Source organism: Equus przewalskii, chromosome 25, assembly GCF_037783145.1.
Source record: "Equus przewalskii isolate Varuska chromosome 25, EquPr2, whole genome shotgun sequence".
Classification (NCBI taxonomy): domain Eukaryota; kingdom Metazoa; phylum Chordata; class Mammalia; order Perissodactyla; family Equidae; genus Equus; species Equus przewalskii.
In genome coordinates, this window is record NC_091855.1 from 35202697 (window position 1) to 35229017 (window position 26321).

A 26321-nucleotide genomic window follows, 5' to 3' on the forward strand; every position below is an offset into this window, starting at 1 on the left:
GTTATTACGGGCCTAGAATTATAGCACTTTTTAAACTAATCTTTCCACATCAAATCTCTTCTTCCAACTCATCCTTTATCCCAGGGGTGGCAAACTTTCTCTGTAAAGGGCCAAATAGTACATAGTGTAGGCTTGTGAGCTATGTGTGGTCTCCATCACGTAATCTTTGTTTTTATTTCTTAGGATCCTTTAAAAATATAAAAACCCTTCTTAGCTTGCAGGCTGTACAGAAACAGGCCACAGGCCAGATCTAGCCCATGGCCCATAGTTTGTGGACGCCTGCATTATACCACTGCTGGATTAACCCTCCGAAAATGCATCTCTGGTCATATTGCTTCCCTGTCTACTTTTTGGTCATTTGTTTTAGCCTGCCAAATAAAATGAAAACGTTGTAGCCTGGCAGCTGAAGCTCCCGCAAAGAGGTCCTCACGCAGTAGCTGCGCTCATCTCACGGAACTTTCTTAGAGCGCTCGTGCTTTTGCGTTTTTGTGTTTTGCCTTCTGTTTTCTCTGTCCCTGGTAAAATCCTAGCCGTTTTTCAGGACCAGCATAACTGCTGTCTCTCAGGTAAAGCCTTGTCTTCCCCAGAGTGGTCTCTCCTCCCAGAACTCCGCAATAATCTGACCGTATCCTTCTCTCAACTTGTCTTTCCTGCCTTCTCCTGGGTTCTTGTAACAGACTTCCCTTTTCGTTTATAAGGCAGAGGGTGCTATCCGAGTGAGGGACCTTGGCTTTTTTACACAGGACACTCAGCACACTGCCAAAACCATTGTCAGTGCTCCATAAATATTTGTTGAGTAGAATGTTACAGGGGATAAAAGGGTAAGAAAGGATGAGAAGAAAATGAGAAAAGCCTTGTTAATAACAAGTTTTCAACAATAGCATGGTCCTAGGGACACTGTTTTCCAAGGACACGGTACAGCAAGGCCTGTTGCATTTGTATCCCAGTGGGTTTAATCTGTGGACTTTGTTTGATGGAGAACAGAATTGGAATATTTCCATAGAGGTTTAGTTGGTACATCGTAGATGATATTCAGTATACAAGGTAATCTCTGGTTTGCTTAAAGATATTTCTTTGTCTACAATAGTCTAAAGAAAAATTGATCAACAGCTTAAAGGAAGGGTCTGGTTTTGAAGGCCTCGATAGCAGTGCTGCTAACAGCATGGAGCTGGAGGAACTTCGGCATGAAAAGGAGCTGCAGCGGGAGGAAATACAGAAGCTGATGGGCCAGATACATCAGCTGAGATCTGAACTACAGGTAAGCTTCATTGTGGTTTGGCCTCACAGACGACCTTGTGCCCCCAGCTGCTATTAGCACTTCAAGAGGTGATGAAGTCTGTATTTGGGGGGGAAGGTAGTATTAGTGAAATAACGTGTGAAACTTCTGCTGGAATATTATTCACCAGATAGAAGTAAATCTAAAGCAGTAGGTTTCTTGTCCACTGATTAACTATCAAGTTGTGGGAATAACAAACGTAGGTGACCAGATTCATGTTCAGCCAGTTCTTACCAAGTGCTGCCATGCCAGCATCTTCTGGGCTCGGAGTTATACCAGGGAACCAGACAGAATCTTCATATTTATGGATCTTACATGCTAGTGGTTAAAAACAAATCAGATTTGGGCTTGTCTGTAAAACTGGGGTATTTTCTGGTATTAGAATGGGCTTAGGGATGGTCTTTTAATTGTGGTTTCACACATAATCTTATAATTTATAGTTTATGTATAATTACTATATTTAATCTAGGAGTAAACTGAGCCATTAATTTAGATGAAATATAGGGTCCTTAACATAAGTATTGTAGGAGGGTCTCTGAGGATGAGAAAAGATCAAATGCAGGATAACAAGCCATCTTTTTTTTAAAAAAAAAAACGTTTTGCAAAGAGAATCCATTCATGCATTAACTCAGCAAATTATTGATTTGTAAGATGTCCGTGAACCACAGAGGCAAGTAGGGAAGTCCCGAGGCTAGCATATCTTGTCTGGATTATAGGCTTGACTATCAGACAGACCTGGATGTAGACTAGATGTGCCCCTGCACAGAGCGCTCCCCCTCATGAGCCTGAGTCTCCTCATCTGGAACAGGCTGGGCAGCAGGTTCTCTTGAGGATAAGGGATATGTGTACAGGGCCTGGCGTTGTTCCTGATACACAGTTGGCCCTCAGTAGTAGGAGCTGCTGTTATTTCTGGATTGTTTTCTTATTGGCCAAATAGAAGAATTGGGGAAGGCTGTTGTCCTCGTAGTCTTTAAAGTAGGATTTTTTTTTTTCTATAAATAATCTTGAATTCAAAGGATTCAATCCGGTGAACTTAGAAATTGAGTAGGTGCTAATCTTATTCATACCTTGTCTTAATCATACATGTCTTTAGGGCGAGATTATGAAAAATATGATTTGTTTTATTTAATATCTCATCCTTACCCCAGCATCATTGACAACAGTGACTACCTTTTCTCAAGAAGTTTATGTAATCTGTAATGCAGATTATAGTATTAGGTCTAGCAAAATGGGAGAATTGTTAATAATGATAATAGCCATCAGGTTCTGAGCACTAAGCTCTCAGCTATATCCCTTTGTTTCTTCCTTACCATTACCCTGTAAGGGAGGTGATAACTCTCATTTTACAGCCTGAAGAAATGTAAGCATGGAGAAGGAAAGTTACTTCCCCTCACCAGTAAAGCGGCAGAGCCGGGATTAGAACCCTAGTCTGTCTGATTCCAGAAGATGCATTCTTAACCATTATGGATATTGCCTGCCTCTCAAGAATTTGTCTGATTTAGTCAAATTTATGACAAAGATTAATCTACCTTTTACTAACCCTGAAAACACGATGGTAGGGGAAAATAGTTGTACTTACTGCTTTTTCCTCTAAATCCACAAAGTTGTGTGAATACAGAATATTACACTGTGATTATCTGGGAGTATCGTTAATCTGTCAGTTCTTTCAGACAGTATGTGAAGTGCCAGAGTTTGTGGAGATGAGTATAAAACAGAATGTACCAAAAGATAAAGAGCAAAGTTAAGATGCTGATTTTAATCTCTATAGTACTATGTGAATAGATTTATCCTTAACCTGTATGTGGAAAATAGAGAAACCTAGAACTGTGTTCTTTGCCACTACTCGATTTTACAGGAAATCCAGAAGGTGGTTTTTGAGTTTGAAGAAGTGACAGTAGTGACCCCCAGAGAAATAAGTTACAGAAGAAACATGGGAAGATGTGAAAGCAGATAATAGTAATAAAGCTAAAAAAAAATAATACACTTACCTCAGGTGATATGAGAGAAAAGTTATATTCTTACTGTGTATTGATTACTTATGCACACACAAAAAACTAGTGATAACCTGCAATATCAGGGAATTAATGCAGGGAATTTCTTTTAGATGTTATATATTTCTGTTCTTTTTGAAGTTGTTAGGTTATCGTCTTGCTTTTTTTTTTTTTTTTTTGCTGAGAGAGATTGGCCCTGAGCTAACATCTGTTACCAATCTTCCTCTTTTTTTTGGCTTGAGGAAGATTCACCCTGAGCTAACATCTGTGCCAGTCTTCCTCTGTTTTATATGTGGGACACCACCACAGCATGGCTGACGATTGGTATAGGTCTGCACCTAGGATCTGAACCTGTGAACCTGGGCCACCAAAGCAGAGCACGCTGAACTTGCCTACTAGGCCACGGGTCTGGCCCCTGAAGTGGTTAGCTTTTGAATAAAGATCTAAGTCTCCCAGTGAGCCACTGTCTCCTCATACTCATGAGACCAAATGATGTATGTGCTGTGGCAGCTGTAGTATCCTGTTCATTTCTCTCGCCCTTTCCATGTTATATAATGGAGTGTCAGTTTGTATGCTCCTTGTAGGCTGAGACCATGTCTCGCGCATCCTGTCCCTCCAGCGCCTGCTGTGCCCAGCTCCTGGCGCATAATGATGACTCAGCAAATGTTGACCTGAACAGTTAAGTATTGCTTTCACATGTAAGGTGCATCTTTTTAAGGATATGGAGGCTCAGCAGGTTAGTGAAGCAGAATCAGCAAGAGAACAGTTACAAGATCTGCAAGACCAAATAGCCCAGCAGAAGGCGTCTAAACAAGAACTAGAGGCAGAGCTGGATCGACAGAAGCAGGTAAGGATTTGAGGTTGATGATTACTGGGGAAGACTCCGTCCCCTAGTGGTCATACGAGGAGACGTCCTGGTAAAGCAGCTTACTGAAATTCTTAACAGCGTGAGCTCACAGTGTTGATGGTAGATGGTCCCTCCTACCTACCTTATTACCCCATCCTCCTCATTGTTTGTTTGGGTTTTTTTGTGTTCTTTTTCTTTCTTTTTTTTTTGAGGAAGATTAGCCCTGAGCTAACATCTGCTGCCAGTCCTCCTCTTTTTGCTGAGGAAGACTGGCCCTGAGTTAACATCCACGCCCGTCTGCCTCTACTTTACATGTAGGACACCTGCCACAGCATGGCTTGCCAAGCAGTGCCATGTCCACACCCGGGATCCAAACTGGCAAACCCCGGCCCACCAAAGTGGAACATGTGCACTTAAATGCTGCGCCACCGGGCTGGCCCCTGTTTGTTTTTTAAGAGATGAAAAGTAGAAGCACAAAAATGAGACTTGCCTAATATCATACAACTAATTATAGAACAGGATAGTGCCCAGGGTTCCTGTTGCAGAGTTCTGTCTGCTGCCCTGTCTGTATTTTATTGTATCTTTTTGTTGGAGTATGTATGTATAGAAAACTTAAAAATGTCAGTTGATTTTCATATTTTATTTGTGCTTTCTAGGAACATCAGTAAATATTCTTTAATAGAAACATATATACCTTAGTACCATTAGACTGCTCTTTCTGTTGAGAAAAGATGCTTATACAGACTGTTCCTACAAATCATGTTTAGAATTATATTTCATTGTTCAATCAGCAGTTGTCTGCTCCTCAAGCCAAATTATTCTACTTTAATATACTTATGTAATAGTTTAAATATTAACACAGTTGAACTTGCTTATGCCACATTTGCATAATTTTGTATCTAATATTTTGTATCTAATATTAATAACATCTCTAATTTACTGAGAAATGACATTGTTATAGGCACCTAGTTTACATTATCTTATTTCATCCTCAAAATTGTTATTCTCTTCGTTTTACAGAGAGAAAACTATTCTTATAATTCTCAGTGCATCACTCCTAACATTTCCAGCTTTGCATATTTATATTCTTTAAAGAGTTTTTTCATTGGGATTTATCATTTCTGAAGCTAGTTCTATTCTCAATGTTTGTTTTTATTATGAAAGTTGCACTTAAATCTATTTCCTGAGTATTAAGAGAAAAATTCACCAAGTAGCAACCTGTGGGGTACATCATAGCTGTTTAGATAATTTAGTCATAAGATTAGCTGTCCTTTCAGAAATTGCATTTTAATTTATTAAAAGGCAAAAATTTGATGTTCTTGATGGTGAGTGAGATAATTTTCATTTTATTGTGGCAGATGGTTTTACTGCATCCACTTCCAGTGCCTTTTTTAAGATGAGGGAGTTAAGTAGAGGAAAGTGGAGCTGAAGGCAGCTGTGGGCTGTTCACTTAGTAATCAGATGTTCTAGATGTAAAGTGCTCAATCTTGGGATTAAATAGTCCTGTAGCGCTCCTTATTAATTTAAGTAATTTCAGCCTTGAATTTTGTGCTAGCCTAGAGCTATAAAATCAGGCAAACCTTGTAAATAGTGATTCTCCAACCCTACTTACCCTCCTGATTTTCTCTCTTCTCGTTTATCTCAATTTGTTGAGTCTGTGAAATGAGCAGGTTGAGCCAAGTGTCTGAAGTAGTCTCTAGCAGTTTGATGTTCCATGTCGTGTTTACTTCTTCGTGCAGCTCCCTTTACGTCTTTTATTAGCATAGTTAAGCATAATGCTTTTGAAGGTACTTAGTTAATTACTCTCTCTTCCCTGGCATGTGCTTTGCTCTTAAATTCTGACCTGACTCTGACTGGTCATATCCATTGTACAACTAGTAGTTCACTAGTGCAGCTGTTAGTGAATCTGGAGGTATTTCTTTTTTTCTCTCTCACTTTTATCGATGATAGAGTAAAACCGGTGCAAGATATTGCCTGATGCAAATAACCATATGGAAAGCTGCTCAGCATCCTTAGCCATTAGGGAAATGCAGATTGAAACCACAATGAGATACCACTGCATACCCGTTAGAACAGCTGCACTTACAGAGCCTGACAGTAGCGAGTGTTGGAACTGGAACTCTCCTGTTGCTATGGGAATGCAAAATGGTACAGGTATTTTGAAAGAAAACTCGGAAAACAGTTTGGCAGCTTTTCTTCCCTTATTAGACATACACTTTTGTGCTCCAGGGGTTCTGTTCCTACATATCTATCCAAGAAAAATGGGAATATGTGATCACATAAAGACTTGTGCTTGGATGTCATGCGGAGGCATTAACTTTTCATCAGACCATCCGAGTCCAATGTCTCAGTCGGTGCACACGCATCACATGTTGCTTGAATGGCGACCGTGTGTCAGGCGCTGTTTCAAGTACTGGGGATGAAATAGGGAGCTCTGATCTAACTTTTGCTCATTTGTGCCTCACTTTGTAGGAATTCCACTACATGGAAGAAGATCTGTATCGAACAAAGAACACACTGCAAAGCAGAATTAAAGATCGAGAAGAAGAAATTCAGAAACTCAGGAATCAGGTAGGAATCAGCGTTCACAACTTGGGAGAAGATAGCATGGTGAAGCTACATTTTTTAAAGGGTACAGTAAGCCTTTTTCCCGTATTTTCACCTGAGTTCTCTTGTTGCAATAGTGAGATAATTTATTTTCAGCCTGATTCACAATTTTCATCTAATGCCGTTTGAGTCTGCATTCACTATATTCAGGGACTTGCTTCTTAGAGAAGTATCTCATAGCCAGAGTCACCCAAAGAGATGTGAATTACCGCAAAATTTGTACCGTCTAACTTCAGTGGTGGTTGTGCTGATCGCCAGTTAGGTAATTTTGGTTTCTCTTTCCTAAGGAAAATCCAATGATAAACCTTCCTATTAACAATTGATAGGTCTTTCATAAGGTCATCAAGACCCTTTTTAACTCTGGAAATGTAAAACAGAAGATAACAAGTGCCTAGCACCTAGATTTATTAGCCTTTATCATTAACTGACAAAGTCATGCATGCTTGCCCTGTAATTGTACATTGTCCTTTCCTCTCTTATACTCAGATGATTGACTTAATAAATAATGGACTTATTGATCATTTAAATAATTTGCATAAAGATTGACTAATTATTTTTTAGTTAGCTAATGACTTAGTTTGAACATGAAACGTCAAATAATTTTAATTTTCTAAGTTTTTAGAATTCATAGTAGTCCATAATTTGTAATGTTTTAAAATATTTCATTTTAATTTTTATAAGAGTTGGGAACAGCTAATTGATTTATGTGTTCCCTTCTCCTTCTCTTACCTACATTTGTGCAATGCTTACAAACGGTAACGTGATTTGCTAAAAGAAAGTCAAGAAAAGAAAGGAGCATAAAGCGCAAATTGGTTTAATCTTAGAGAAAGCTCCTATATTTATTATTTATTGAGTACCTCCTATGTGTAAGATACTGTGCTGTTTTTGTTAATCAGGAATCAACTATAGGAAGATGCGTCTTAAAGATTTTTCATCTAAGTAGAACAGAGGAAAAACTTTGTCTCAGAGAAGGAATTTGCCTTGTACAATTTACGATTTTATTTTTCCTTTCTCTCCCAAAGCCCCCCAGTACACAGTTGTGTATTTTTAGTTGTGAGTCCCTCTAGTTGTGGCATGTGGGATGCTGCTTCAGCATGACTTGCCAGGCAGTGCCGTGTCCATGCCCAGGATTCGAACCGGCGAAACCCTGGGCCAGCGAAGCAGAGCGCATGAACTTAACCACTCGGCCATGGGGCCAGCCTCTGCCTTGTACAATTTAAAAAGAGACTATCATCTTAATACATTAAAAAAAACCCCACACAATCAGAATGAGTTAAGATTTATACTGAGTGAACAGTAAAAATGCTGCATCTGCTTATCCTTTTACCTCTGGGCCTCGTAAATACCATGTGCAACAGGCACTGTTATCCTCACTTATCGATGAGGAAACAGGTTCAGAGAGGTGACAGCTGGGAAATTGATGAGCTGAGGTGAAGACCTCACATTGTGGTCTTTGTGCTGTACCACAACTGTTGAGTTACGGAAGGTTTTGAATCCAGACCGAGAAGTGTGAACTGTGTTCCTGGACCAGTGCTTTGAGATATTTTTGACCATGATGCCACAGTAAGAAATAAAGTTTACATCGTGACTCAATACTCACACACACTTACACGTTCAAAACCAAAACGGCAGTTATACAAAATAATGCTCTCTAATACTATGTGCTGTGTGCTCTATGTCCCGTTCTATTCTATTTTTTTTAAATGCCAGTTGTGACCCACTAAATTGACTTGGTGACCCACTAGTACAGTTTGAAAATCGCTTCTGTAGACAGTGAAAGAATCGTTATAGAGTTTTGAAAAATCAGTTAATGCCAGCGTTTCCCTATGGGAATGGAGTACCGTGGTTTCTATGTTGTATGACTTTGGTTTTATGTAATAATTTAATGAATGCTTTGCCTTTCAGCTTACCAATAAAACTTTAAGCAACAGCAGTCAGTCCGAGTTAGAAAATCGACTGCATCAGCTGACAGAGACTCTGATCCAGAAGCAGACCATGCTGGAGAGTCTCAGCACGGAGAAGAACTCGCTGGTCTTCCAGCTGGAGCGCCTGGAGCAGCAGATGCACTCCGCGGCCGGCAGTGGTAGTAATGGGCCTTCCATTAACATGTCTGGAGTTGACAACGGCGAAGGTAACAGAAACGTTTCATTGCTGTAATTTCCAACCTTGCTAATTCAAACATGGCTTTGAAAAGTTAGAGAAAGACCGTTTCATTTGAAAGGAAGCTTCGTCCAACCGAGTCCCCGCTTTTCTCCAGACGTGTGGCCTGGGCCCTGCGCTGTTGGTGTGATCGTTAGCCAGCCGGACAGTGGACTGATTAAGATCCCTTACTAGTGTGGGACCCGGAGAAGGGAGGCCCGAGGACCGAAAATCCTACAGGAGTCTGTAGGACGCTCGACAAGTTGTCGCTGACAAGTGACTGAGTAGAAAGGCGCTTTCAGGGCCTCAGAGCCAGATTTGCTTCCCGCCCATAATTGTGACTAGAAAGCTTAATACGTAGTCACGGGAGTATCTCCAGTCTATGATTTTAACAGAGAAATCTACAGATTCCCACAATACGTAACCAAACAGTGTTAAAGATTTTAGTATAAGCTTCAACAGGCAAGTTTTTACTTTTAGAAACTTGTAAAGCCTACAAAGTAGTCATTCAGGAAATCTCCCAGCTTTTTGGTTTTAATTTTTTTATTCTTAAATTTTTAAAACATAACGTTATTTTATATATATATATATATATTTTTTCATAATAGCACATGGTTGCTATAAAAAGAAATACCAAAAAAAAAGGAAATTAAAATCACCTGATAGTCTCTTGTCCTCAGATAAAACTTTGGAACATCTTCTTTCAGACTTTTTTCCTATATATGTTTGTAGTATCTGTTTTATTGATTTTCAACTTTTTTCATATAAATTTTTATAATATATTTTACACAATAACTTATATATTGCTTCATAGAAATCTGTCACATGAAAATACCATAATTTGTTGAATCAGTTCCTTATGGTTGGCGATTTAGATTGTGGCTAATTTTGTAACTAATGGCAGTTCTGAGGAAAATATCCTCTGTACGTATTTTCTATTAGGATAAATTCTTAACAATGGACTTGCTGAATCCATAGGTATACGCGTTTAAAGGCTTTTTATTTTTGTTGCCAAAATCAGCAAATAATTATTAAGTGCCTACTTGGTTCCAGTTACTGTTCTAGGCATTGGAGATGCAGTGGTCATCAAAAGAGACCAGAATCTCTGCCCTGTGGATCATGCCTTGTGTTGCCGGGGGTACAGGTGGAGGAGACAGGCGATAAATGAACTATGTGAGATGGCGCTTTGTGCTGCAGAGGATGGTTACGCAGGGAAGGGAGATACACGGTGCCAAGCGTGAGAGCGGATTCTAATTTAAATAGGGCGGTCAAGGAAGACCTCATTGAAAAAGTGGCACTTTGTTAAAGTCCCGAAGGAGGTAGGGTAGTAGACTATGAGGAGAGCCACAGGAAAATGTTCCAGGCAGAGAGAGGAGCAGGCGCAAAGACCCTGAGGCGGGAGTGTTGCTGGTATGTTGCAGAGATAGCAAGGGGCCGGGAGCGGCTGGAGTAGACTGAGTGAGGGGGAGAGTAGGGTAAGCGGGATGAGGAGAGCCTGGAGGAGACCGTCTAGGCCTGTATAGGGACTTTTACTCTGAATGAAGTAGGAAGCCACTGAAGGGTCTTTAATAAGATGCCGCTGGCTGCGCTGTCCAGAGCAGACTGCAGAGAGCTAGGAGTGAAGGCAGGGAGACCAGGGAGGAGCCATTGTGTCAGTCCGTGGGAGAGACAGTGGTGGTTCCAACCAGAGTGGGCACCTTGGGGATTTATTTTAAGGGTGAGCTGACAGAATTTGCTGGCAGATTGGATGTGGAGTTTGGGACAAAGAAAGGAGTCAAGGTTTTTGGCCTGAGCAGATGGAAGGGTGGAGCTGTCGTGTACTGAGAGCGGAAAACTGCAGGACGAGTAGGTTGGCAGTGAGGACAGGAAATCAGGATCCTAGTTGGGGCCTGCTGAGTCTGGATGTCTGTTAGACGCCCAGACGGAAATGACGTAGCCGATTGGACGCGTCTCACTTTGGAGGGGTCTGGGCTGGAGCTAATGGATTTGGGAGTCGTCAGTGTTGTAGAGGGGGTGTCCAGCCTCGCTCTTGCTGGCACAGGAGGAGAGTGCCCGTTAGTATGGACTCAGCAACACTTGGTGTTTGCAAACTTTAAGTTTTGCTCATTTCATAGGAGAATAATTTTCTTAGTTTTTAAATTTTTGTTTTTTTGGATATGGAAGTTTAAACATTTTATAGAATGAGTTTATCTATCTTTCCTTTATGCTTTCATCTTCTTTGGGTGTAGTGCTTAGAGAGTTGGCCTTGAGAATTTCTTCCATATGTAATATAATGAATATTCAACTAAAATTTTGTTAGAAAATTGGTTTTGGTGTCTGTACATTAATTCATTTTTTTCTTGTTTAAACAGGCACGCGTCTGCGAAATGTTCCTGTGCTTTTTAATGACACAGAAACTAATCTGGCAGGAATGTATGGAAAAGTCCGCAAAGCTGCCAGTTCAATTGACCAATTTAGGTAAGCAGTACCAGTAACGATGAGTGATGGACTGTCCACTATTTTTGTAACGTTTTCCAGTGGTTTCAATCATAGTGAGTCCCATTAGGCAGAGCTGATATTTAAAGTGACATTTACCTTATTCCTCTCATGGTATTTCAGTGTCATGAAGTTGCTTTAAAAGGTCTGCAACTGCCTATATTTTATTGAAGATGATTACCTCTGACCATTTCTCTTCTTTGTATAACAGACTCTGTTAAAAAACTCATGGGGCCGGCCCCGTGGCCGAGTGGTTAAGTTCACGCGCTCTGCTTTAGCGGCCCAGGGTTTTGCCGGTTCGGATCCTGGCCGCGCACCTAGTACCACTCACCTGGCCGGGCAGAAGCGGTGTCCCATGTAGCAGAACCAGAAGGACCTATAACTAGAATATACAACTATGTACAGGGTGGTGGAGGGACGCTTTGGGAAGAAGAAGAAGAAGAAAAAAAGATTGGCAACAGATGTTAGCTCAGGTGCCAATCTTTTAAAAAAAAAAAAAGAAAAACCTCATTAGGGGCTGGCCTCATGGCCTAACTTAGTGGTTAAGTTCGGTGCACTCCACTTCAGCGGCCCAGGTTCGGTTCCTGAGTGTAGACCTACACCACTCGTTGGCAGCCACTCTGTGGTGGCATCCCACATACAACCTAGAGGAAGATTGGCACAGATGTTAGCTCAGGGACAATCTTCCTCAGCCAGAAAAAAGAAAAATTAAATTTCATTGAGCAAGCCTCTGTCTCATGTAAATAGATCTATTTGAATATTTTATCTCATTATCATGTGATTAGAATATAAGATGCTACTGTAATAAATGAACAGTACTCATTTTAATGTTTTAAATGTTTAAATTACATACTACCCAAATAGTATGTAATTTATATGTATGTTATGTATATTATAAATAGCCTTGTATATTAGCAGACATCTACTTTATAAAGAAAATGTTTTAATAGTTTATATATAGCCTTGATAAAGTTCATGTCTAAATAACCTACTAAACTCTTCTGCCTTTCAGTGTTGATAATTAAAGTTTTAATGGATTGTTGTATAATAGAACAATCTTTTTTTAAGTTTTTGTGCTAGGATAAAGCAATGGTGTTAAAAATAAGGAGGGCAATTTACTAAGATTCCTGAAGCCACAGGCTTAGAAGCCACAGTCATTCTCTCCAAATTATTAGGCACATCCATCTCAACTATTCATTTATTCAGCATACATAATACTTTTTAGAGAACCTATGTGCAAGGCATTGTGCTAGTGGCAATGACAGAAGCAGAAAGGCATAGAAGAAAGGTGTATTTGCTTGTATGTGTATCCATCTTGATGCGGGAAAAGGTTGCAAGTAGGTGGGAGTAATAAGGTCTGGATGTCTTGATGTTTCCTATGCTGACTTTAAATGTTTACTTGAGTTTCTATAGTTCTGTGCCTTTTAGAAGCATGTATCCATGCAAAAATTTCCAGATTAGCTATTTGCAGATTAATTCCAACCAGAGTCTTCTTTTCCCATTTGTGTGTTCACACCAGCCTTATCTTTTGTAACTTCTTTGGTTCCTAAAAGAAAAATGATTTAGACAGGGACCCAGTTTGTCTTCTACAGTTGTAGCTCCAGAATCAAGAGAAGTAGCTTGTGCTAAAGTTTAACAGCCAAACCCCAAATAATGACAAAAGTATTTGTTTACTACTGTCACATTTCTGTATAGTTATTTCAGGTAATCATTTAACGATCTTCTATAGAATAATCTTTCTTTTATGGCGGCCATGTAAATAGTTTAAATGAGTGAAATTTTAAAAAGCATCAGAAACTGTTGCCACAGGAAGATCTGTTTTGAGTGTAACTCTCTTCTCCTCTCCACCCCCACCACTATTTGCACAGCATCCGTCTGGGAATTTTTCTCCGAAGATACCCCATAGCACGCGTTTTTGTAATTATATATATGGTAAGTAAATTTGTTTGAAAAAACAATGCTGCACTTGATTTTTAACTCGTTTTTTTTTCGCTGCTCATCTTTTTGCCTAAAAGTTTAGCAATCAGCTTTGAAAGAAAAGAACTCATTGTTAGTAATTATGACTTTTTTCCCTTAGAGTATGCACATAAAATGACAATTCATTCTGTCTAAGAAATTGCTGAAAGGTTTTCCTACGATAACGTTAACTGTAGGCAGTTTAATAGTTACCTCCATTCTGAGGCCCCCTAATGATAGTGATAGAAGACAATTGATTTCGTTTTTATCTCGATGTAAAGTTGCTTCAATTTTTTCCATGTGTTTTGCTTTATTTTCCAAAGGGATCTCAAAGTTGATTTATTTTCTTTCGGATTTCTTAGCTCTCATAAAATGACGACCATAGTTTGGCATGTCATTTCGTGTGTCCTGTGAGCCTAAAAAGCTCACGGTCCATGATGAGTGAGGATGTGTACAAGTAGTTGAGTTGAATTAAAACAGGCAGTTTTCTTGAAAAGAAATAAAAGCATACCTGGAAATTTCTCTGTGATCCACTAGAGGGAAGAGTTAGTCCTTTAAATAAAAAGTTTTTAAGAAGAGAGGGATGGGGAGAACAAAAGAAAGAAAACTGAATGGCCTGGGAAAGGGTCCAGTACACCCACATCGGGTTGCTTTCCTGCGCTGCAGAGTGTGAGGAGCACATGCGCCGTCGGTCGGCGTGAGATGGGGCGCGGTGCACTGCAGAGGCGCAAGGCCCTGAGTGACGGCCCTCACTCTGGTTCAGCGCTCTCATGAGGGCGTTAGTGGAACTTTATCACCGCAGGCCCTGTGCTGGACCCTAGATCAGCCTCTGAAACCTGGCACATTATTCCTGGCAAGAACATCTCCCTGTCACCTCTTCACCAAATCATGGCTCAACCCTCTTTCTAAACACCAGCCAGAACTCGGCTCTAGAAAGCCTTTCCGACCAGCTTCATGTTTATCTAGCAATTTTAATCATGCCATTTACTCTGCAGTGTCGTTACCGGACTGATTATTTATGTGTCCATGCCATGTGCGTAATGTGAATGTGTTGAGGACTTCACGCCTCTCCGCTGAGAATTCTGTAGGGGCAGCTCCGTATTCCCCTCCCTTGTGCTCAGCTCCTTTGACTGTTCGTACATCTGGTTCATCCTTATTTGTCCAGTCAGTGTTCAGAGCCCCTACAGGGTTGCAGACCCAGCGCTAGCCTCAGGTGTACAGAGACGAATAAGACGTGGTGCTGGCCCTCAGGGCACTCACAGTGGGCCTTGCTGGAGCTGGATTTATTGCTAATGCATACATTGCTTTTCTTTCCTTAGGCTTTGCTTCACCTCTGGGTCATGATCGTTCTGTTGACCTATTCGCCAGAAATGCACCATGACCAACCAGATGGCCAGTGAACTGACCCAGTGTTTCATGATTGGTTGTCTTTGTCCAGACTTGGGATCTGTAAGAGGGCCGCCTGCCTAAAATTCCTGAGGAGAGTGCACAAGATTATTTTATCACTATAAGCTTTTAACCTTTTAAGTTATTATGCAAGTGCTCTGCTACATAAATCTTCCTCTGATTTCCGTCAGATGGTGAGAGTTTCTGAAACAGACAGTAATTTAGCAACATCAGCTCTGCTTTTCCTGAGGTCAGTGGTTCAGTGTGTGCACACAGTGATGCTGGGGTTGCTCACCTCTGTACAGACCGTCCTGTATTTTAGGTGACACTCATTATGGGTTATAATCAGGGAAACTAATTGTATTTAGTGATATAAATAAAATGTTTTCTTTTTGATAATTCCGTCTGCTTTTATATTCTCATATAGTTAAGTTTGTAAATATAGGTGTACTTTTTACATGTTAAAGGCCTGATTGGTATAAATCTTTTTATAAATACATAAATAAAATTTACTATGCATTTTTCTTTTTTTAAAATAATAGTTTTTCATCCCTCTTAAACAAGACCTTTCCAGATGTGTTTTAGTGAGTAGAGCCAGAATGGTTTTTTTTTAAGATTTTATTTTTCCTTTTTCTCCCAAAGCCCCCCTGGTACATAGTTGTGTGTTTTTAGTTGTGGGTCCTTCTAGTTGTGGCATGTAGGATGCTGCATCAGCATGGCTTGATGAGCAGTGCCATGTTCGCAGCCAGGTTTTGAACCAGCGAAACCCTAGGCCACCAAAGCAGAGCACGTGAACCCAACCACTCAGCCAGGGAGCTGGCCCCTAGAGCCAGAATTCAGTCAGGAGCTGACGTCACTTTAATTGCTTCTCAGTGGTCTGCTCCGGCTCCCAGTGTGTGCTCTTCTCTTCCTCTCTCTCCCCACCCTCACTGTGCTATCTTCCTTCTGTCCTTTTTTTTTTGGTGAGGAAGATTGGCCTTGAGCTAACATCTGTTGCCAATCTTCCTCTTTTTGCTTGAGGAAGATTGTTGCTGAGCTAACATCTATGCCAGTCTTGTATGTAGGATGCTGCCACAGCGTGGCTTGATGAGCAGTCTGTAGGTCCATGCCTGAGATCTGAACCTGCGAACCCTGGGCCACTGAAGCAGAGTGCGCAAACTTAACCACTATGCCACCGGGCTAGCCCCTCCTTCAATTCTTATTCACTCATTCATTGTCTTCCTCCACCTTTTTTCCTTTTCTCCATGCTATACCTTGGGTTAGCTCAGGACATCCATAGCCCCTGCTTGTAGCATTTAGGAATTGAATCTGGTGTAGCACCATTTGCATTTTTAACTTTTTTTTCTGTGAGGAAGATTGTCCCTGAGCTAACATCTGTACCAGTCTTCCTCTACTCTGTATGTGGGATGCCTCCATAGCATGGCTGACAAGTGGAGTAGGTCTGCATCCAGGATCTGAACCCACGAACCCCGGAGCGGAGCGTGCAGAACTTCAACCGCTGGGCCATGGGGCCGATGCCCAATTTGCATTTTTAAAGCACTCCAATGCAGAGACGTTTTAGAGTTATTCTTTGAAAAGAGATGTTTTCTTTGTCTTATGTCCAGTATGATGTCTCTTTCAGCTTTCCTTTTCCTCCACACTTCTGAATCCTTTCTCTGTCCCCTGGGTACTCGGTTCTCTCTCGACTGTCATTGATAATGGATCTTGGGCTGTGCAAGTGTGCAGTCCTTGCCATCAGGAATGTCTTTGAAGCAGTCTGCTGGTGCCTAACTGAAAACCCAACTGGAGTTTCTGTTCTTAATGATGTTTCTACTGTGACTGTCATTGACCTATAAATTCTTCGAAAGTTTTGGTACAGTAGATGTATATGTTTCTTACTTTTCACCAGAAAATGAAGTTTTAAAGGTCCTCCTAGATATGTTTGTGCTTTTTTTCACCTGAGCATGAATGAAAAAGGCAGGCAGTTCCACACCATCTAAAAGTGGGTGTGGGATATTGGAGGGTCGGTAGAGACACGTCGTTAAATCTGTAGGATTTATGGCACAGCTCTCATTCGGGTATGATGGCTCTCAGAGTCCGAGCTGTGAAGTCAGGTCTGATCTCAAACAGAATAGTTTAGTCTTCTTAATATCTTTTGAAGGTTTTTTTTTTTCCTTTCTTCTAATTTGGAAACATTTCTGGAAAATGATTGAAACCAGGTTACATACTTAAAATGGAAAACAGCACATGCTTCATCCTCACGTCTTGCCAGACTTCCCGTCTCTGCGTGTCCTCCTGGCTTTTGTTGGGATGGCCCTAAATCTTTTGTTCAGTCTTTACACATTCTTGGCGTTGGAAATAGTTTGACAAAGTGTTTCCGAGATTATTTTTCTGCAGTTAGTGAAGTCTTTTGAGTTTCAGTTTCAGTATTCTTGACCACTGACAAACTGGGGATTTTTGAAAAGAGTTACCATTCACTTATCCTCAAATAACACAAAAGCTTCTTGACCTAATTAAAAGAATCGCTTGAGAGCCGAGTTTTTTTCCTTCTCAATCCGATGTATCCGTGTAAAGACAGACGTAAATATACACACATTATCAGAGGTCTTGTACTGCTTTGTATTTATAGCTGTCAATTGGAAAGTAAGATTATTATAAGAAAATTTCCATTTCTCTAGACTTTGTGCTTGCCAAAAACTGCCATTTCTATTGCTACAGAACAAAAACTTGAAAAGCATAGGTTTTGTTAAGATGTAGTGGAACTGGGCTTACCCTGTTAGTTCTGTAGACGAGGGATCGGAACGTCTGGGTGTGGGCAGTCCAGCCTTTGCTTAAGGAGCTTACGTCTGACTCACTCTGGAGGGGAAAAAACCCAACTACAGTCACGCGTCGCTTAATGACAGGCCCGTGTTCTGAGAAATGAGTGGTTAGGTTATTTCGTCACTGCAAACATCATGGAGTGCACGCACAGAAACCTAGATGGCACAGCCCACTACACACCAAGGCTCTATGGTACTCGGGACCACCGTTGTATGTGCGGTCTGTCGTTGAAAATGTCGTCATGCGGCACGTGACTACTCAGATAGGCCTCATTGGACCCCGGCTCCCTATTGCAAGAGGCCCGCTGTATTGGAAAAGGCCAGTATGGGCATCGTAGTCTGGGTGGAAGCAGAAGGAAAGAACTGGTAAAGCCGAAGAGGATGGTCAGGGACTGACGGCCTGAAGCTCTTCAGGCTGTGATCACTCAGAAGAAAGAAAGGACTGAGAGAAATGTCAGTGGTTGTTCTGAACGCATTGAGGCTAGTGTTCCTATTAACTCTTTCCTGAGTGAGAAGAATGTGGATTAAAGGATTCTGAACTTCCACCTTCCTATGAGTGGTCTGCTTTCCAGACACGGATGCAAACAAACACTTTCCAACAAGTGAAACTTTCTCTTCTGTATGAACACTTGTCAAGTGTGTTGCATACAGAAGCCACATTTATAGATGTCCCCAAGAAAAATAGTGGTGGTAAAATAATTTGACTTTTAGCCCTAAGAAGACTACAAAGTAATCCACATCGTGAGTGCCATGGGTGCTGGCCCTTCTGGGAACTGGGCCTGGAGTGGGAACAAGGAGGGCCCTGCTGTTGTGGCGCTCACATTTCAGTGGGGAAGGCAGACAGCAAATGCGTCGCATGCCACTTAGTGTTAAACGCTGTGGCTAAAAAGGAGGTGAAGGTAGAGATGGGGAGGGGAGGGAAGTCCTCTGCAGGGGTGACAGCCGTGCGGAGCCTGTATCACGTGGTGGGCAGTGCAGACGCGAGGGGCAGTGGGTTACGTAAGTGTGCACCTCCCAAAGGGAACGTGCTTGGTGTGTTCAAGCAACAGATCAGCAAGGGGGCCAGCGTGGCTGGGACAGAAGGAGGGAAAGGGCGAGGGGAGCCTGGAGGCCAAGGGAAGGGCTTTGCAGAATCCCTTTGTGTTTCTCCTTGGTAGCCCCCTCTGCCCCTGAACCACTGCCTTCTTTAAACAGAGAAAACCTTTACACTTCTGTGTCTAAGAAATCTACAGACTACAGTTGCTTCACATGCAGATGCTCAAGAGCATCTGTTTCATTTTGTTGCGGTAAGGCCTGGGGTGAGGACAGGCTGAACCCGAGGAGGAGATTTTCCTAGGTAGTTACAAAGACACCAAGTCAATGGATCTGCACATTCTCCCCTAACTTCTCCATCTCCACGTTCGCAGTTAACTCTTCCTTTTTGTTCAAGTCAAGGGCGAACAGAAAAATGGAATGAAATCCAAGAATGGAGCCCTTCGTGACTGAAGGCAAACACCTCCAGGCCTTTGACCAACCCACCCGGCCTGGCCCACCGCCTGCACTGCCACCATCAGGCTGTCAGATCTCATCAGTGCAGGTGTCTCTGGATGCTCCTGATCCCCAGAGGGCAGACAGGGCTGTTTTCACCCACTGTTGTAGTGGATGGACCACTGCCTGGCACGCGATTGGCCTTCGATTGAGCTTCGCTGAGCTTTGCAGACAATCAGGCAGAGCCCTGAGCTCGCGCACGGTTCCCCTAGAGCTCCTGGGGCTTCGCTCAGTGCTTCTCCCATCCACGCAGCGCCTCTGGTTCCCAAAACCAGAGCGAAGGAGGGAGACGGGCCAGGCACGCTGGGAGTGGTGAGGACTTAGACTGGCAGCTCGCCGGGGTTTCCCCAAAGAGGGAAAAGCCATAAGACTTTAAAATACAAAGCAAAAGGTGACCCGAGGATATCGCTGGTCCTGGATGTACTCGGTGAAGACCTTTAGTCGTCAGGAAGAGCTCGGTTATGTTTAACGGCCTCGCCCGAGACAGGCGGGGCTGCCTCACCCTGGGGAAGTCTTCTGAAAGTGGTAAGATACTTAGATGCAATTTTTGTTTGTTTGTTTGTTTTTTATTAAGGTTATAAAAGTTAACATCCTTGTGAAATTACAGTTGTACATTATTATTAGTCATGTTGTAGGTACACCACTTCACCCCTCGTGCCCTCCCCCCACCCCGCTTTCCCCTGGCAACCACCAATCAGTTCTCTTTGTCCATACGTTAACTACCACCTATGAGTGGAGTCATGCCGAGTTCGTTTTTCTCTGTCTGGCTTATTTCACTCAACATAATACTCTCAAGGTCTATCCATGTTGTTGTGAATGGGACAACCTTGTCCTTTTTTATGGCTGAGTAGTATTCCATTGTATAAATATACCACAACTTCTTTATCCAATCATCAGTTGCTGGGCACTTAGGTTGGTTCCATGACTTGGCTATTGTGCATAATGCTGCAATGAAGATAGGGGTGCATAGAGCTTCTGAAATTGCTGATTTCAGGTTCTTAGGATATATACCCAGTAGTGGGATGGCTGGGTCATAAGGTATTTCTATTCTTAACTTTTTGAGGAATCTCCATACTGTTTTCCATAGTGGCTGCACCAGTTTGCATTCCCACCAACAGTGTATGAGGGTTCTCTTTTCTCCACAGCCTCTCCAACATTTGTCACTCTTGGTTTTGGATATTTTTGCCATTCTAACAGGTGTAAGGTGATATCTTAGTGTAGTTTTGATTTGCATTTCCCTGATGATTAGTGATGATGAGCACCTTTTCATGTGTCTATTGGCCATCCGTGTGTTAGATGCAATTTTTGAAAGTTCTGCAAAGCAGCGCCTGGATATAGCTACGTTCTTTCCTAACATCAGATGTTCAGCTTCCTCTCTATCCCCTGGGCCTCTCCTCTCTAGCCACGCAGCCTCTTGCCCTGCAGTGCTAGTTACGCTGAGTTTAAATAAAGTAGTAAGGCTTGGGCGTGTCAACTTAACTACAAGCGATTTGCTTTAACTCACAAACATGATTTAAGTCAATGGAATCCAAGAATTAATTTAAATCTTACATGTAATCGCAGCTAGAACACGCATTCTAACAGGGGCTGATATCACCCCCCGTTAGAGGGGGGGTGAAAATTGGTTCTTATGAGGGCAAAAATATCTTACTGTTTTTGTGTATAAAACCCAGATGCACACACCATACACAACAGTGTATCTGTGGCATTAAGATTTGATGGAGGTTGGTAAGGATGAAAGAAGTTTGAGAAACACTGGGCTAGGAGGATAAGGCAGTGACCCAGTTCCTGCCCTCGGGGAGCCTCCATTCTAACAAAGGAAACTGGGTTCTGAAGTCATGCGTGCTCTGGCCCTCACCATGAGCTTCCAGCCGCTCCCCCATCTTATTCTACACCCCAATCTCTCGTTGTACTAGCCTATTACTTTCCAATTATTGATGCCCATTCCCACGAGAGGTTGTCAGCCTTGGCCGTATGACCTGACTTGCTTTGACTGGTGAAATGTCAGTGGAAGGGACACGTTCCATTCCTCAGCAGAAGCTTTAAGCGTCGTCTTGTGGTTTTGCCCCTTAACTTGTTCCTCCGCCATGAGCCCAGCATGTTCCAGGTGGGGGCTGCCCCCTCAGCCTAGGTCCTGGAAAGAAGACGACAAGGGACTGAGCCAAAACATGGAGCATGTCCGCCATGTACTTGTAGTTTGAATGAGAAGTAAATCCTTGCTTTTGCAGGCCCTGAGATGTGGGGGTTGGTTGTTACCGCAGTATAACCGCAATGACTAACGTACACACAATGCACCGTACTTGCTCTCCACCCCCAGACCTCCCCTCTGCTTAGAACACTTCCCTTCTTGGTTCCTGTTCCCTCCTGGTGTCAGCTTAGATGCCACTGTCTTCATGAAGTCGGAACTCCTCCCTCCCCCTCCTTCCAAAAAGGAAAAAAAAGTACTGTGCTAGATGTCTACAGTAGGCAGAACAACGGCCCCCAAAGATGTCCATATCCTCATCCCTGGAACCTATGAATATGTCTGATAAGAGGGACACTGCAGATATGGTTAAAGTAAGGACTGTAACATAGGGAGAGTATCCTGAATTGCCCAGCTGCGCCCAGTTTAATCACAAGGGTTCTTAAAAGATGGAAGAAGAAAGCAGAAGAGTCAGGGAAGGAGATGTGATGACAGAGGCAGAAGTCAGAATGGTTGAATTGCTGGCTTTGAAGATGGAGGAAGGGGCCACGAGCCACCGAATGCAGGCGGCCTCGGAAAGCTGAGAAAGGCGAGGAGGCAGATTCTCCCCTGGAGCCTTCACAAAGGAACGCAGCCCTGCAAGACCTTGATGTGAGCCTCATGAGACCCATTTCAGACTTCTGACCTCCAGAACTGTAAGAAGAAATTTGTGTTGTTTTAAGCCACCAAGTTTGCGGTAATTTGTTACAGCAGCAAGACTACTCATGCAGTGTCCCTCCCTGGCGATGAGCACCCAGAGCATGCAGGGTTTCCCTAATCATATTACTCACGCTGAACTGAATTGCCTCTTCACTTTCCATCACCCCAACTAGACTCTAAGCTCGATAGATCTATCCTGTCTCAATCGTCTCTTCAGAGCCTAGAAGAGTGAAAGACACTTAAGTTCTCAATGCAAATTTCTGGAATGAAAACAATTTTCAAAACTAAGATGAATGAAGAACAGTGATATGTGACAACAAAGAAGTATGAACTTAATATTGGACAGGCTGGCCTGGTGGCATAGTGGTTAAGTTTGCACGTTCCACTTTGGCAGCCTAGGGTTTGCAGGTTCGGATCCCAGGTGCAGACCTTGCATCACTTGTCAAGCCATGCTGTGGCAGCATCTCATATAAAATAGAGGAAGATTGGCACAGATATTAGCTCAGGGAGAATTCCTCAAGCAAAAAGAGGAAGGTTGGCAACAGATGTTAGCTCAGGGCCAATCTTCCTCACACACACAAAAAAGGAATGCTACTGCTTTCTGGCTTGTTGAACTAGCTGGGGTGCTGGGCAAGTCACTAAACATCTTTGACCTCAATTTCCTCATCTTTAAGAATGGAGAAGCTAGAAAGAATCACAAAGAATTCCCCATAGGTAAAAAGAGAATGTTCTAAGTTGAAAGTATACTCAAATGCTGTTTTTTTATTGGGTGGTATGTTTATTTTAAAGTTGGATGGGACTGAGAAAGTGGCAAACGGCCCTCCTGACAACCAGTCAACCGTGTTCCTGGCAGAACATAAATAATGCTCAGAACAAGACACTGACAAGGCCACTCTTGTGAGCACAAAAATTACTAGACACCTCCTCTTCTGACAAGCATTGGTCCTTTCTGAGCAATGGCTGCTGTTTCACCAAAAACAACTCAAGCCCCATTTTAACTCTCCTTCTAGGTGACTGTCATTGAGATGCTCAGTCACGAAATTGCCCCTGCTTCTTGGCAGCATCTAACCCAGAACTAGCCCCCAATTCTTTGATGCCCCTCACAATCATCCAACTCACACCCAAACCCTATAGGAAGCCCCTCTGCTCTCCCCTCCTGAGGTGCGCCCCGGGACACGTTCTCCCGGGCTGCAGCAAGCTTGGTTAACCTAACTCTTGGCAGTGGTTCTGTTTGTTTATTTTGACCGCAGGTGTGGTCTGGGCAGCTGGCTCTGAGAGAAGCCCCTCATACTCAGTTCTATAATTTTACAGACAAGCAAGCAAGTTCAGAGACGCATCAAGGTCCCCTCCTTAGCTGTAAAAATGAGAGCAAACATTTCTTTTGTTTGTTTGTTTTCATATAGGCGTGGGTTGGAACTAGTTGGTTACTGAGCATGTCAGCTTACCGAATCTGTCTGGCACAGAGTCTTCTATTTCCCATCTTGGCTAGAACCTTCCAGTAGCTTTTAGTCACTGAAGAAGACCTGCCACATTTTTTCAAATAACACCTAGTCCTGGGGCCAAGCCAGATGTGTTCTGATGAGAGTTCCTGGTTCTTTACCAGCGTGAGGGGAAGCAGGTGCACGTTCCCCGCTCCATCTGATTTAGTTCTTGGAGCTCTAGGAGCAGCCTCCCCATCACCACCCAGGCAGGAAATCGCCTTTCTGCAGAAGGCAAACAAGAGAGTTTGCTTTACTTTTAGCCATAAAATTGGACTTAAAAAACATTTAAGATCACCTGAGGTTTTTTTTTTTCCTGATTCTTAGAGTAATATTCCTTAATTGTGAAAAATACGGAAAAGTATAAAGAAGAAAATATGCATCCACAGATTCACCACTCCAAACTAATAGGTCTTCACGTTTTGGGCTGTTTCCTTCCAGTCTTTTTTCCCCCTTGTGTGTGTGTACCTGTGTAGGAAGGTCCAGAAGTGGAGGAAGACCAGCGTATAGCTGAAGTCAGACTGCATATACGACTTTCAATTTTAATTGTATTTTAAAATTACATGAATACATGCTCATTGTAAAAATTCCAAGCAATACCTTAAACAGAGCAAAAAATTCTGGTGCCCTTCCAGCACCTCCCCATCCTCCTCCTTCTCAGTGATGAGTACTGTTAATTTAGGAAGAAACGGGATAAATACGTGCAGTGCTGTGGTGCTCAATCGTAAATACCCCATAAAAACGTGTCTAGTGATGGGTAGGGGTGGGTGTGGCAGTTGTTGATTGAATTCTTCCCATCCCTTTTGGGACAGACAGACCCTAAGCTGACCCCCAATGATTTCCTGCCTCCTGGAGTCCATGCCTTTGTGTAATTCCCTCCTCATGGATGCAGGTAGGACCCATGGCTGGCTTCTAACCGATAGAACATGACAAATGTGATGGGATATCCCTCTCTTGATTTGATTACTTTATATGGCAAAGGTGATAGGGTGTCAGCCTCATGACTACATTATGTTATATAAGATTCCCTCTTAGCAGCCTGGATTCTCCTTGTTGATGATGAAATGAGAGGCCGTGTTGAGGATGCCCGTGTGTCAAAGGACTGTGGGTAGCATCTCAGGCTTGATGACAGCCTCCAGCTGACAGCCAGCAAAAACCCAGGGCCCACAGTCCTACAATTGCAAGAAAATGAATTCTGCCAACAAGCTAAGTGAGATTGGAAGTAAATTCTTCCCCAGTCGAGCCACCAGATGAGACCACAGCCCTGGCCAGCATCTTAATTGCAGTCTGTAAGACCCAGAACAGAGGACCCAGCTAAACTGTGCTCAGCGTCCTGACTCATAGAAATTGTGAGATAGTAAATGTGTGTTGTTTTAAGCCACTAGACTTGTCATTTTTTTATATGATGCTAGGAAGATAACACACTTTTTCTATGCATTTCCATACTGTGGTAGTCAGGCCCCCTTGGGTGCCAGCAACAGATATCAGCTCCAATGGGTATAAGCAAAAAGGAAATCCACAGGTTCACCTAACTGCAGGCGTGTTGAAATCCAGGCGCTCAAACACTGTAAACTGGTACCTTTATCCTCCCTTCTTAGCCCTCTTTCTGTGTCAGCTGGATTCACATGCAGCTCCTCCCCAAACAAGGATGACCATGCTCCTTCAGTTCACATCCCATTGGCTTGGCAACCTCGGTGGAAAAGTGTGCAGCCTTTTCCCCACACGTCCAGCAAAAGCCCTGGGGTCGATGTCCATTGGCTCTGGTTGGACTAACCGAAGATGTATGCCCACCAATCCCTGGGGGCAGATGGATGTGGTTTGTATGCTCACATCCAAACCTCATGAACCGAAAGAGGGAGGAGTGGGGCCAAAAGAAAACAAGGGTGCTGCTCGTTAACAAAAAGGTGAATGGAAGTGGAATGATAAAAACAACAGCTGTCCACTCCAGGTACATGCGTATTTGCATATCCAAATGTATATGAAACTTTTATCCTGCTTTGGTGATGTCACAGTATCCAACAATATTGTAATAAATGCCTCCCGTACATTTTTACCAATGTTTGTGAAAATAAACATGAAAAATTTTTAACTCACAGAAAAGTTGAAAAGATAGCACAATGGATAGCCATATGCCCTTCACCAAGATTCCCTCATCGTTAAGAGTTTCCCCATCCAGTCTCTCTCTTTTTTTTCTGAATGACTTAAATTGCAGACCTCATGACACTTCATCCTAAGGATATTTCAGCTGGGGTCTAAGGAGAAAGGCAGGCAGTCCTCCTGTACAACGACAATATCATGAACACGTCTAAGAAACTTAACATTCTGCAAGGATGTTACCTAATATACAGTCCATATTGGCATTTTTTTCTAATAGTCCAAAAATGTTCTTTGTAAGCTATTTCCAAATTTTTTCTGATCCAGAATCCAGTTCAAGATTCAATCTAAGATTGCATTGAATTATCCTATCTCTTCCGTCTATAACAGACTCCTCTCCTTTTTTGGGTCCTTCATACATTGTTAGTTTGAAGAGTGTGGGCCAGTTACCTTGTGGAAGGACTCAGAATACGGATTTGTCTGTTTCCTCGTGACCAGATCCAGGTTTACTCTTTTTGGGAAGCGTACGATATAGTTGATGTTGGCTCACTGCATCAGCTCAGGAGGCACACAAGGTCAGTGATGCTAAGTCTGATCACTTTATTAAAACGGTTCCTGCCAGATCTCTCCATCATAAAGGCGTATTTTTACTTTTTTTGTTAATAAATGTTTTGTGGGGTGAAACCTTGAGACCACGCAAATGTCCTATTCCCCAACACTCAGCGGTTTTAGAATGGATTGGGGATCCTTGCCTGAATTATTATATTGGTAGTTGCAAAATGGTAATTTTCTAAATCTATCATTACTTCTACCATTGGCAGCTGGCATTTTTCTTTCCCTCCACTCCTCATTTTTGTTTTTTGGGG

At 42.5% G+C, this 26321-nt stretch overlaps 1 protein-coding gene across 5 annotated transcripts in view; it reads left to right on the forward strand.

Moving 5' to 3' along the window:
• Positions 1–26321, forward strand: part of GOLGA5 (golgin A5) — a 50941-nt gene that overhangs the window by 18086 nt on the left and 6534 nt on the right. For 3 of the 5 annotated variants that reach the window (XM_008528688.2, XM_008528689.2, XM_070593104.1), the window contains 7 exons: positions 1088–1258; positions 3986–4114; positions 6587–6685; positions 8627–8852; positions 11212–11317; positions 13204–13267; positions 14611–15076. In XM_008528688.2, the coding sequence (XP_008526910.2) occupies positions 1088–1258; positions 3986–4114; positions 6587–6685; positions 8627–8852; positions 11212–11317; positions 13204–13267; positions 14611–14691 (876 nt within the window). In that variant the 3' untranslated portion in view covers positions 14692–15076. Of the gene's footprint in view, positions 1–1087; positions 1259–3985; positions 4115–6586; positions 6686–8626; positions 8853–11211; positions 11318–13203; positions 13268–14610; positions 15077–26321 lie in introns of those variants that run through there. The other 2 variants (XM_070593103.1, XM_070593105.1) reach the window with 1 other exon arrangement.